The sequence below is a fragment of the Schistocerca piceifrons genome, chromosome 5, assembly GCF_021461385.2.
Source record: "Schistocerca piceifrons isolate TAMUIC-IGC-003096 chromosome 5, iqSchPice1.1, whole genome shotgun sequence".
In the NCBI taxonomy this organism is placed as follows: domain Eukaryota; kingdom Metazoa; phylum Arthropoda; class Insecta; order Orthoptera; family Acrididae; genus Schistocerca; species Schistocerca piceifrons.
Genome location: NC_060142.1, coordinates 499099408 through 499112793, shown reverse-complemented (window position 1 = coordinate 499112793; position 13386 = coordinate 499099408). Strand labels below are relative to the sequence as shown.

General features: G+C 37.6%; 1 protein-coding gene across 4 annotated transcripts in view; it reads right to left on the bottom strand.

Moving 5' to 3' along the window:
* Positions 1-1667: 1667 nt before the first annotated feature.
* The window catches only part of LOC124798067 (SAP30-binding protein), a 40106-nt gene continuing 28387 nt past the window's right edge, over positions 1668-13386 (bottom strand). For all 4 annotated transcript variants that reach the window (XM_047261297.1, XM_047261299.1, XM_047261296.1 and 1 more), the window contains 2 exons: positions 10593-11059; positions 1668-3158 (listed from right to left, as the gene is read on the bottom strand). In XM_047261297.1, the coding sequence (XP_047117253.1) occupies positions 2715-3158; positions 10593-11051 (903 nt within the window). In that variant the 5' untranslated portion in view covers positions 11052-11059 and the 3' untranslated portion in view covers positions 1668-2714. The remainder of the gene's footprint in view (positions 3159-10592; positions 11060-13386) is intronic.

The following is a 13386-nucleotide window of genomic DNA, read 5'->3' as shown; positions in this document are numbered from 1 at the left end:
CAACAATAAACATTACGCGCAGGACATGCCCCATTATGACACATTATAAGAGGTGGACCAGTTCCAGTACGGTACAGCTGAAGAAGGGGCTAAACTATCCCCCTTTAGGAGTGCCATCAATGAAATATGGGCCAATGATGTGTCATACAATACCACACAGTACATTAACACTCAACTGACGTAGTTCATCAATCATATCACGATGATCGGCAGCTTGAGGTGCATGCTTGAGTCTCAGGACATGCGCTTCATTTATTTTAAGCATTAACTTCACTTTGCAATTTCTCAGGATGTAATTGACGTATTGAGATGCAATGAATGAAATGATTTTTCTGATTTTTCCTGCTATTAATTGCACACAAAATAATAGGGGGTGTTCATTTAAAAATACACAAGTTTTTTTTGAAAATAGTATTTGTTTATGTTTTAAAATTTCACATAGTATTTGGTTTCCTAAGCCCCTGCCATATGTTCATGCTGGTGAAAACAGTTTTTGAATATCTATTGTTATTCCAGGGATATTTGAGGTGGCAGAGTAAGGTGAGACATTCTGTACATTCATCAATCATGTGTCATTCACTGTTGAGAAATTAACAGTAGGATACTAGATAACATCTACACAGATTTTACTGCATTCTCTGAAATTGTGTGCAAGTAATATTAACAAATTGTTACATGTGTGATGAATTTATTTTTGTCACACACCCCTTTCTTCGAAAAAAGAGTAAAGCTTATAGCTGCCTCATCACAGTAATCTGTAGCTGACATCCCATTGCCTAACCATTCAAAAACTTTTAAATATACAGCATACTTTTTCCACACTTATTTACACAACAGATTATGTTATTCATTATTCCTATTTTTCTCTTTTGTTTTTTAGCTTGTATATGTTGGACATTATTTTGTTAATATACTATAGATGTAGATGCTAGTTTTGACTTAGCTAATAAAATACATAATCATTTCTTATGTTCTCTCTCAATTATAAAAATAGCTGAAACCTATACTGTCAGAAATGGAGCTTTTATGAATCCAGAGGAAAATATATAAATAATGTGTGATTTTCAGGTTTATGACTGATTGATACTGCAACACAAGCTGACATAACAGCACAACACTTTGAATTATTCGTATTTCTTAATAACTCTATTGTAGCTGTTGTACACTGTAATTCATAGAAATGTAGCTGATCTTAGAAATCTAGTTAAATAATACTATAATACTTCAAACAAAACGAACAATCATTCATACACAAGAAGGTTACTAAAACGCAAATTGGGGGAATGTTTATACCATTTTCCAACAGTTTACAATAAGAGCTCTTTTACACAAAAAGATCACTATTAGGATGCACAGTATTTGCTTATTTTATAAATGAGGCTGTGTTCACTCATCTGTAATGAATACAATTACAAATATTCACTACAATCTCTGCTGTTATTGCACAGTTTGCTTGTGATTGCAGTATTGTGGAAAAAGTATGAAGCAGTCATCATTCAGGGATGAACTCATGCGATGAGCACACAACAAATGATGCTAATCCAAGTGACTTTAATTTAACATAACATAAATGGATTTAAGTTATAATGTAGTAATTCTAAAAACAGGGGTTTTAAGAAATGGGTAAAAAAGAAAATAAAAAGAACATCTCAGCTGTCTGTGTTGGAGCAATTTTTATTGGGACTATGAAAAATTTCCATTCATGTGAACATCAGTTAATGGTGGCCAACACACTTCTGATATAAAAATAAGCAGGTATGTCACTGTATGATACATATTAATTGCAATACAGTACAGTTTCACTGCTTCAAAAGCAGTTTCTTCCTATAGTCTCAAAAAATGCCTTTAATGGAATAAATAAAGTGCAGGTGAGTTGCCCCAAAGCAGCAGAAAGTCAATGCAATACTTGTTACTCATCATATAATAAATGCACAAAATGAGGCCTCGTTTGAACAATAATGAAGAAGTAGTAGTATAATACATCAAAACTGTCAATTCTGGACTATTTTTTACATAAATGGATGTACTCCAGCCTCAGTTGAAGGTGATACAACTATCTTCCCAGAGCAATGACTTAATTTTACACTACATTTCTCCCTACTGTAAATTTTTTGTTGTTGTACAATGAACTGTTTAAATTTACACTTCTGGTAGTCAGCATATGTTTCCAATACTTCAAAAAAGTTACTTGCCTCCCTTTGATAACATTTCTTACAAGGTTTCATAGTGGAATAAATATGGAATGTTTACTAGAAGAAATGAGTATTATAGAACTTTTCCTTTTCATTCAGAAAAGAATGTAAGATTAGGAAGTAGGGAGGATTAAACACAATGAATTGTTGAACATACAATAGTTATGTTTGAAATAAGCATGACATTTCACTGATTAACAGCATCAAAAATCATCCCTCTTATTTGTACTCATTTCCCTGTAAATTAGAAAGGAAATTCAAATCCCATGACAGGAAAGCTATATTCCAAATAAAAGCAGCCATCTTTCAGAAAAAGGCAAAAATTTTGATAGCAAAGTTTTCACGAATTGCTTTTCAGGCCTTTATCCAAAAGTCTTATTTTCAGACTGGGAATACAGGGAGAAAATCAGAAGGCTATGTACAAACATACCATATAGAGTGTCCCACATACATACCACAAAAATATATGGCATCAATCTAATGAAAAGTTTAATAAATTTATAGTTCTGTACAAATTAACAGTTATATTCGTGGTTTCTTAGGCAGAGATCCAAATGCTGAAATTACAGTCCCTTTGGTACCAGTTGCTGAAGTAGTTAGTGCAGGCTGCTGAACAAGACCTGGCTTTAGAATGCCAGCTTGTGCACCAGCAGCTGTTGTATTGGATGCCAATAATGTACCCACTTGGTCCCATTTTGATTTCCGACGCATTTTATCCTCCTCCCCTGACCCTGCACCTCCAGCAGGACGTTTGGCTGTCCCAGAAACAAATTCAACACGAGTCTTCTCACGCCTCTCCTTTTCTCGACGCTCCATTTCTGCCTTCTGAACACGTGCCAGTTCCTCGTAAAATGATTCTTTTCCCCAGCGCAATGGATCGTACGCATGTGCGGGATAGTTTGTGCCGAGTTCATTGATACTGCAGAACTGAATCAGCTTCTCATAAATACTTGGGTTCCGAAAGTCCTGAGGAACAGAAAGATGACATTCAAATAAAAAACAGAAATACATGAAATGCGCAAAGATGTGGAAAGGAAAAGAAAAGAAAGTTTCATAAAAACTAGCCCATGTATTATAGCTTGAACAAAATAACTCTGAGGGGAGGGAGAGGGGGGGGGGGGGGGGGGGGGGGGGGGAAGACAGTGCTGCTGGCATACAGCCAGACACACTTGATGAAACTCTGTTTTACCTGCAAAAAGTGTGAGCACGTGGTGCCCAAGAAAGAACTACAACTGTCTGGTGACTATCTTCTACCTATGTTGTTGCTGTTGTGGTTTTCAGTCCAGAGATGCAGCTGTCCATGCTCGTCTATCCCGTGCAAGCTGCTTCATCTCCTAGTAACTACTGCGTTGAACCTGCTTAGTGTATTCATCTCTTGGTCTACCTCAACAACTTTTACCCTCCACGCTTCCCTCCAATACTGAATTGGTGATCCCTTGATGCCTCAGAATGTGTCCTACCAACCGGTCCCTTCTTCTAGTCAAGTTGTGCTACAAATTCCTCTTCTTCCCAATCCCATTCAGTACGTTCTCATTAGTTATGTGATCTACCCATCTAATCTTTAGCATTCTTTTGTAGCACCACATTTCAAAAGTATCTATTCTGTTCTTGTCTAAACTATTTATTGGCCATGTTTCACTTCCACTCCTTTCAAATACTTTCAGAAACGACATCCTGACACTTAAATCTATACTTGAGGTTAAAAAATTTCTCTTCTTCAGAAATGCTTTCCTTGCCATGGCCAGTTTATCCTCTCTACTTCGACCATCATCAGTTATTTTGCTCCCCAAATAGCAAAACTCCTTTACTACTTTAAGTGTCTCATTTCCTAATCTAATTCCCTCAACATCACCTGATTTAATTCGACTACATACCATTATCCTCGTTTTCCTTTTGTTGATGTCGGTCTTATACCCTCCTTTCAGGGCACTGTCCACTCTGTTCAGCTGCTCTTCCAGAATTACAATGTTGTTGGCAAACCTCACAGTTTTTATTTCTTCTCCACGGTTTTTAATTTGTACTTCAAATTTTTCTTTTATCATTTACTGCTTGCTCAATATACAGATTGAATAACATCGGGGATAGGCTACAACCCTGTCTCATTCCCTTCTCAACCACTGCTTCCCTTTCGTGCCCCTCGACTCGTATAACTGCCAACTGGTTTCTGTACAAATTGAAAACAGCCTTTCGCTCCCTGTATTTTACCCCTGCCACCTTCAGAATTTGAAAGAGAGTATTACAGTCAACATTGTCAAACGCTTTTTCTAAGTCTAAAAATGCTGAAACCTAAGTTCGCCTTTCCTTAATCTATCTTCTAAGATAAGTCACTGGGTCAGTATTGCCTCGTGTGTTCCAAGATTTCTTCTGAATTCAAACTGATCTTCCCCAAGGTCAGCGTTTACCCGTTTTTCCATTCGTCTGTAAAGAATTTGTGTTAGTATTTTGCAGCTGTGACTTATTAAGCTGATAGTTCGGTAATCTTCACACCTGTCCAACACTGCTCTCTTTGGGACTGGAATTACTAAATTCTTCTTGAAGTCTGAGGATATTTCAGCTGTCTCATACATCTTCCTCACCAGATGGAACAGTTTTTTCAGGGATGGCTCTCCCAAGGCTATCAGTAGTTCTAATGGAAAGTTGTCTAGTGCTGGAGCCTTGTTTTGACTTAGGCCTTTCAGTGCTCTGTCAAACTCTTCACGCAGTACCATATCTCCCATTTCATCTTCATCTACGTCCTCTTCCATTTCCATAATATTGCCCTCAAGTATATCGCCCTTGCATAGACCCTCTATATACTCCTTTCACCTTTCTGCTTTTCCTTCTTTGCTTAGTACTGCTCCAGCTAAGCTCCTGATATTCATACACATGATTCTATTTTCTCCAATGGTCTCTTTAATGTTCCTGTAGGCAGTATCCACCTTACCCCTAGTGATTATGCCTCTACATCCTTACATTTGTCCCCTAGCCATACCTGCTTAGCCATTTTGCACTTCCTGTCAATCTCATTTTTGAGACGTTTGTACTCCTTTTCACCTGCTTCATTTACTGCAGTTTTGTATTTTCTCCTTCCAGCAATTAAATTCAATATTTCTTCCATTATGCAAGGATTTCTACTAGCTCTCATCTTTTTACCTATTTAATCCCGAGCTGTGCCTTCACTATTTCATCTCTCAAAGCTACCCATTCTTCTTCTGCTGTATTTCTTTCTCCTGTTCTCACTGAAACACTCTACAACCTCTGGTTCTTTCAGTTTATCCAGGACCCATCTCCTTAAATTCCTACCTTTTTTAAGTTTATTCAGTTTCAGTCTACAGTTCATAACCAATGAAGTGTGGTCATGTCCACATCTGCCCCTAGAAATGTCTTACAATTTAAAACCTGGTTCCTAAATGTTTGTCTTAGCATTATATAATCTATCTGAAACCTTCCAGAGTCTCCAGGTCTCTATCATGTATAAAACCTTATCTCATGATTCTTAAACCAAGTGTTAGCTATGATTAAATTATGCTCTGTGCAAAATTCTACCACGTGGCTTCCTGTTTCATTCCTTACCCCCAGTCCATATTCACTTATTACTTTTCCTTCTCTTCCTTTTCCTACTACCAAATTTCAGTCCCCCATGACTATTAAATCATCATCTCCCTTAACTATCTGAATAATTTCTTTTATTGCATCATACATTTCTTCAATATCTTCATCATCTGCGGAGCTAGCTGGCATATAAACTTGTACTAGTGTGGTAGGCATGGGCTCCCTGTCTATTTTGGCTACAATTATGCATTTAGTATGCTGTTTGTAGTAGCTTAACCACACTCCCATTTTTTAATTCATCATCAAATCTATTCCTGCATTTACCTTATCTGATTTTTATGACACTGTATTCACCTGAGCAGAAGTCTTTTTCCTGCTGCCACCAAACTTCACTAATTCCCATTACGTCTAACTTTAACCTATCCACTTCCTTTCTTAAATTTTCTAAGCTATTTGCCTGATTAAGCGACCTGACATTCCACACTCCGATTCATTGAACGCCAGTTTTCTTTCTGCTGATAACGACGGCCTCCCACGTAGTGCCCACCTGGAGATCCGAATGGGGGACTATTTGACTTCCAGAAAATGTTACATAAGAGGACGCCATCATCATTTAACCATACAGTAAAGCTGCATGCCCTCGGGAAAAATTACAGCTGTCATTTCCCCTTGCTTTCAGCTATTTGCAGTACCAGCAGAGCAAGGCCATTTTGATTAACATTACAAGGTCAGATCAGTCAATCACCCATACTGTTGCCCCTGCAACTACGAAAAAAGCCACTGCCCCTCTTCAGGAACCACACATTTGTCTGGCCTCTCAACAGATACTCATCTGTTGTCCTCCACCACTACCACTATACTCACTAAAACACCAATCACAAAGTTATTTTAATCAGACTACAGGTTGATGCAAAATTTTGCCCAGCATTACTTCCAATTTCAAATGTATTTACTCGGCATGGTAAAAAGTAAGGAACTGAAGATATTCTTCTAGAGTGTCTGAAACTGCCTGTCAACATTTAGCACTTGCATGATTCAACAGCTGAGTAAATCTGGAAAAAGGAGTTTAAACAGCCAAGGAAATATTAAGATCATTTTCATTACTGAGAGACCTATCATAGAGAACAACAAGGGCGACAGGTAACGACGTACAGGAAATGCTGGAGATACGCAATAACTTTCCAACACAGTTCATACAAGCTTTTATCATTTCATGGAGTATTAAGATTTCTCCTGAGCCACTATTATTTAATGCAGTCTCCCTTTTAATGAACTGTGACCACGGCAATGATAGGTTATATCTGTATTCCAATTAGTAGCACATAGCAGTTTTTGTGGAGATATTCCTTTTTTTATGCTGTCATTTCTTTAGACTGTTGTCAGTGACAGAATGGGACTGTTTTTGTCATTGTGGACTATCTGTTACTGGATACATCAATTTTGGGTGCATAGTAACCACAGCAGGCCACTTCAGTTGCAACACAGGGATGCAAATGCTGCACAATATCTGACTGTTGACACTTCAATATATTTGTTGATACTGATGTATACTGATGAACACCACTGTGGATTAAAGTATTTATATAGATGTAATCGAAGTGAGTGCTTGTCCTGTATCTGCAGAATGACTCACATTACAGAAGATCTCTCTGAAAGTGTAACACCACTTTCTTGCTGCATCTTTCCATGTGGCATTCCCCACATTACAAGCACAGGCATTTCAAGCTGTCTTTGCTCTTCCACATCATTCGAACAACTGAATGTCCAAACTTTCTGCTTCTCCATGCGACACAATCCATTTTCTTTAGCTCATAAACAACTTTATACCTTTCTTCACACCTGTAAAATGTAATGTGTATGCATTAGCATATCACTAGCACTCCATATAACAGATGACAAACGATAAAAAACCTCTGTAGCAACTATTGTAATTATGCATCAGTTTGATGCCGCCACAAACCAGTTACTCTTTGTGTCCAAAAGAAGTCAAAATTATGGTTATTTTCTTGTAATTTATTACATTAAAGCAAGGCCTCATATTACTGCCTGTGCATCAGCAATACAGTACCTTCACCATATATTACTGGTGTTACTACCAAGTACGATTCAGTGTGAAAGGGATGTTGTATCAGATTCATGGCAGTTTCTGTATGTTATCTACTAAAGCTCTGTTCATACATGTATAAGAACTTCGTGTTCACTGTAAATTGTAATTCAGTGTGGAAGATTTCATTTACTCTGTTAAATTCTGCTACAAACTGTGCCCAAATGCCTGCAGTGTGCACTGGTTCATATTTACATATAAGAGAAAGAGGTAATGGAAAACTTAAATGGAAGAACATTGAAAAAGAATCACCAAGTTACTCAAAATCTAGAGCTATGGAAGATCAGTAATGGTGAAGAAGATTAACTGTTTTTGTATCCCACGCTGCATTTTTCGTGCAACTCTGAATTGTGTGTTAGTCGAGGATGAGCTTCAAGCCTGCTTCAAAGGGGAGGACAAAATCAATGTAGTAAATTAAATAAAACTTAAACAACGAATCTCAATAGTGCGAAGAAAATTTGTATTTTTCTCCAGGCAGCCTGCATAAACATAAAATACTGTCTGTATGTATACAGGCTTCATCATATGTCTACATCAATAACCTGTATACCATCAAGAAGTGCATAGCAGAGATTATGTCCCATTTATATAAAAAGTTCTGTTTACCTATGCAACACTGGCAGAATGACTGCCAAAATGCTATGCTTCCACGTGTGCTGTAATTATACAGTCCTTGTGTTTGTGGTCCACACGGAAACTATACATAGGGGTTGTAGTACACCCTAGACTCTGCTTAAAACTGGTTCCTGAAACTTTCACCTTCAAGTTTCTACTAGTAGAGGTTTTTCAGCATTTCCCTGGCATTCATCTACGGGTCAAAAAACTTAGGGTCATTCCTGCACCCTTTCTTTGTACACATTCTATATCTCCTGTTAGTCTTTGTACAAATATTTTATGAGTAATCTCCTTTGCAGAATTATTGTCTTTTCCTAGTATTCTATGAATAAACCAAAATCTTCAACCTGGTTTACCTAAGACTAAGCCATTTTATATCCCACCAAATTATTATAACCAGGTATTTAAAAAGACTTGAATTATTCATATTGTGACTTACTGATGTTGCTGTCACAGGATACTGTTTTTCTTTTCCTTTCGTGACAAGCGCTATTACGCATTTATGAAAATTTACGGCAAGCTATCAAACTTTACACCAACATGAAATCTTACCAAGATTGGGTAAATATTTACATAGGGTTTTCATAAAATATTTTATTATAGCTAAAAGCATAATTTGCAAACAGTCTGATGTTACTATTAGAGTCCACATATGGAGCTACTCAAAAGGAAGGAACTGGTCAGAGATCAAACCTACTGACTGGTTACTGACTGGATGGCACTGCAGTTCTGCAAGTGGTCCTACAATGGAGGAATGGAAACAGCAATAAACACCTGTAAGTTTGGAGGACAGAGGGTAGTGCATACTATTATGCATAAGCATCTTTCTGTCACACTTAGTACATCAAGTGCAGATTCAACCTCAGAAGTTAATGTAGTATTGTTTTAAGACAGATGAATGAAATAATTAAGATTTTGGGTTCATTGATATATATAGCACAAATTTCAGGTTATTTGTAATAGAAAATAAGAAGCTGACTGGGAGATTCAAAACTGATAATTCTTTATGGAATAACTCCATAGCATTACAGTGATTTGGGCAGCTGATTTTTTGTTGTAACAACATGATACACACATATGAGAAAGGTACACAGCATATTTATAAAGATGACACACACATGAGCCATAGATATTCTACATGTATCTAACAGGTTGCATATAGGGCTAGAAGCAGTGGATAACTTAAATGACATTTCAACTCTAACATCCTTACAATAAAATAAGCTAACATGCTAACATTATGCATCTACACACAAAACCTGCACCACCTTACGATTTAGCAGTCTTCATGATCATATATACTGCTCCTACTTTTTTAAATCACAATGAGAAAACAGTATGAAAATAACCTAAAAATTAATAGTTGCAAGTAGCATGCAGCTGTTCAAAGAGCTCATAGCAACTGTGGAAAAAAAAAAATCATCAAATTAAACTGTGTTACAGGCATCTCATACAGGTACAGTTAAATTACTGCCAACATGGAGTATGAAAACACCTCATATTAGTAGAAAAATTTTAATTATAACTTTCAACAGCAAATATTGGATCTCAATGTGTTAAACCATTTGATAAATGTACTAACCTATCAACTTAAAGGGAGCAAGCAAACAGCTTATGAAGCACAAAACAAATGAGTAATTTATGTATTATGTACATACGGAAATGACCAGGGAGAGAGAGAGAGAGAGAGAGAGAGAGAGAGAGAGAGAGAGAGAGAGAGAGAGAGAGAGGAGCTGCTCCATTTTTCACTTAACAGAAAAATAATGAACTTAAGAAAATTCTATTACGTCTGTAAAATGATTGAGGAAAGTCCAATTGTAAACACAAAATTCACAGTAATTCTGTACATAATCCTTTTTGTTTTTTAAACTGTTTTATTCCTGTTCAATAAAGTTCTTCAAATTATTGGTTCAAATGGCTCTGAGCACTATGGGACTTAACATCTACGGTCATCAGTCCCCTAGAACTTGGAACTACTTAAACCTAACTAACCTAAGGACATCACACAACACCCAGTCATCACGAAGCAGAGAAAATCCCTGACCCCGCCGGGAATCGAACCGGGGACTTCAAATTATTCTACTTTTGTAATCATAAAACTTACACAAAACTGAGATAATAACTAAAGGTCATAATTAAATGTTACAAACCTTCCGCTGTTGTATCACATGATTCATGTCCAAACCAGAAGACATCATCTTTTCATGCAGTCTACTAATTTTTTCTTGCAATTCATTTGAACAACGACCCTTTGGTTCAGAAAACAATATAACATCATTCACATCTGCTGGGTTTGCAGCAGGAGTCTCGCCTCCATCTTCAGGCTCCTCGCTGCCCACTGAGACGCGCTGACCGCCTTCCTCGTCGTCGTCTGATACCACAGTTTCATCATGGTACGACACAAGGCGGGCAACTTTGCTGCTCACAATAGAAACTTGGGTTGTTGTTGTTGTAATAGGTGCTGTCGCTGGAGGAGTGGCTGTGTTGGATACAACAGAGTTCACACTACTAGCACCTGGGGAATTTTCTTCCTCGCCTGCTTCATCTTCTGCCTCTGAATCAGTGTAAGTGGCTGTCAACGAGGCGAGGGCAAGACTTGGGCCAGACATATTGTTTCCTGCAAGCATTAAAACTGTGACTGTTAAATATGATACAAGTAACAGTTATTTTATTTTCAAATATGATACAACTAACAGTTATTTTATTTTCAAACAACCACTCTCTTAAATATTGTACGGAATTACATTTCTGAAGTGTGAATTACTATTTATAATTATACAAAAATTGTGTAAGATTTAGTTCCAGCTCATAAATTAGATGAAAGTACTTTTGATTTAACAAGCAAGAACGGGTATTTCAAAGCCATATAAAAAGAGTGCAACTTCCTTTACTTGTTACAAAATAAGTGATTTGGCAGTAGAAAGGTTGTCAGAAACTTTTACAAGGTGTAATGGCCTTTAGAATAAACTATTGTATTGGCAAACACGGATATTAACTTTATATGAAGTTCTGTGACTAAAACTGAAATATCCATATTCTCACTTATTTCAATTTGACAGACACCAAATGAGGCGGCATTTTGTGGGTAAACAAGCCAACTGTTTATGTTTTAATGAAGAGGTTCTGACTACTTTAATAGTGACCTATTAAAAAGCAACTAACATACTAACATGAGGAAGGGAGAAAGAGGATATAGGGAGAGGGGTGGGGTAGGGGTGGAGGTGGGGGTGGCGGGGGAAGGGAAAGGGAGAGGAAGACAGAGGGAGACTGGTAAAGATGTGGCACACTCACAAAGACTTTCTTTGTTTCACTATAGAGAGGCGAAAAATTGAAATAAGTAAATATTCTTACAACCCAGCACTGTAGGGAGAAATAGATAAAAATTTAATGGAAAATGCTCTTCTATGCACAGAGTGACACACGGGAGACGGACAGTTTTGAACTGCGTAGTACTGAGGGCGTGGTGGTGGGAGATGGTCATGTTGGGGATAGTTCTGATCCACACAAGACGCCATTTCATTTAATCAGTCACTATGGAGCAGTGGTACTTGCAACGTCGAGTGTTTGTCTATGACAGTTTCGTGAAAAGTGGTGAGACTATTATTGCTACGCAGCGATTGTTTCGTGCGCAGTTTAGTGTCGGTCGACAAGGAGCTGTTCCGAGCCGTAACACAATCCTCAGATGGGTGGAAAACTTCAGATCAACTGCAAACACACTGGATAAGAAGCATCCTGGCCCAAGATGCAGAGTAACAACACCAGAAAATGTTGAAAGGATAAGGCAAGCGGCAGTCAGAAGCCCAGGACGGTCAGCTAGACATCATGCTAGTGAGTTACGAATCAATCATGAATCGGTTAGATGAATTTTGCATAAAGAATTAAAATTCCATCCCTACAAAATGCTCATTGTCCAACAACTTAAGGAAACTGATTTTGCTGTACGAGAAGACTTCACTTACAAAATGAAAGTGATTTTGGGATCGAATGAAAATGAAATTTTATTGATGAGTGATGAAGCTCATTTTCATTTAAACGAGACCGTGAATAAGCAAAACCTATGTTACTGGGCTCCAGAGCATCCACACCTTATCCACCAACGTCCTCTACACTCAGAAAAAGTAACAGTCTGGTGTGCTCTTGGCTCTGTTAGCATTATTGACCTTATTTTTTTGAAGAGAACGGGGCCACAGTTACTGTTAATTTAGTTCGTTACATTCGTATGCTTGAAACATTCTTGAAACCAGAACTAAGAACACGACGAATCCCTTTAAAACGTGTTTGGTTCCAACAGGATGGGGCAACATCGCACACCGCAAACACTTCAATGACAGTTCTTAGATGCGTGTTTCCTGGCCGGATTATCTCACATTTGGGCAATGTTCCTTGGCCTCCCAGGTCTCCCGACTTGTCAGTATGTGACTTTTTTCTGTGGGGGTACCTTAAGAACTGCGTTTATAACCACAAACCACAAAATTTGGACAAGTTGAAGAATGCAATCATTCAAGAAATTGCTGCCATCCCTGCAGAGATTTTAGTCCGTGTGATGGAGGATTTTGAGAAGAGACTTGAGTCCTGTATTCAAAATGATGGACATCCCCTTGACGGCATCATTTTTCACAAATAACTTTGTTAACTAAAATGGCAAATAATGAGTTTTGATTTTGTGTAAATAAACGTGCATTAATTTTAAAGTTGGCTGAGTATTATTTCATTAAAAACCGTCCGTCTCCTGTGTGTCACCCTATACAAGATCATGTGGCAAAGAGAGTCAAAATGCTGTATGTGTGTTACCCACAGTTTGAGGGTGGAAATAACGATCTGAACAAAACTGCCTGCCTCATCAAATATTGGTTTATTGTGTTATTGTATTCAAATGCTATAGAAAACAAAACTATATTGTCCAATAAAGAAAAGAAATTGTAGTAATTGTCAACTGTACTGGGA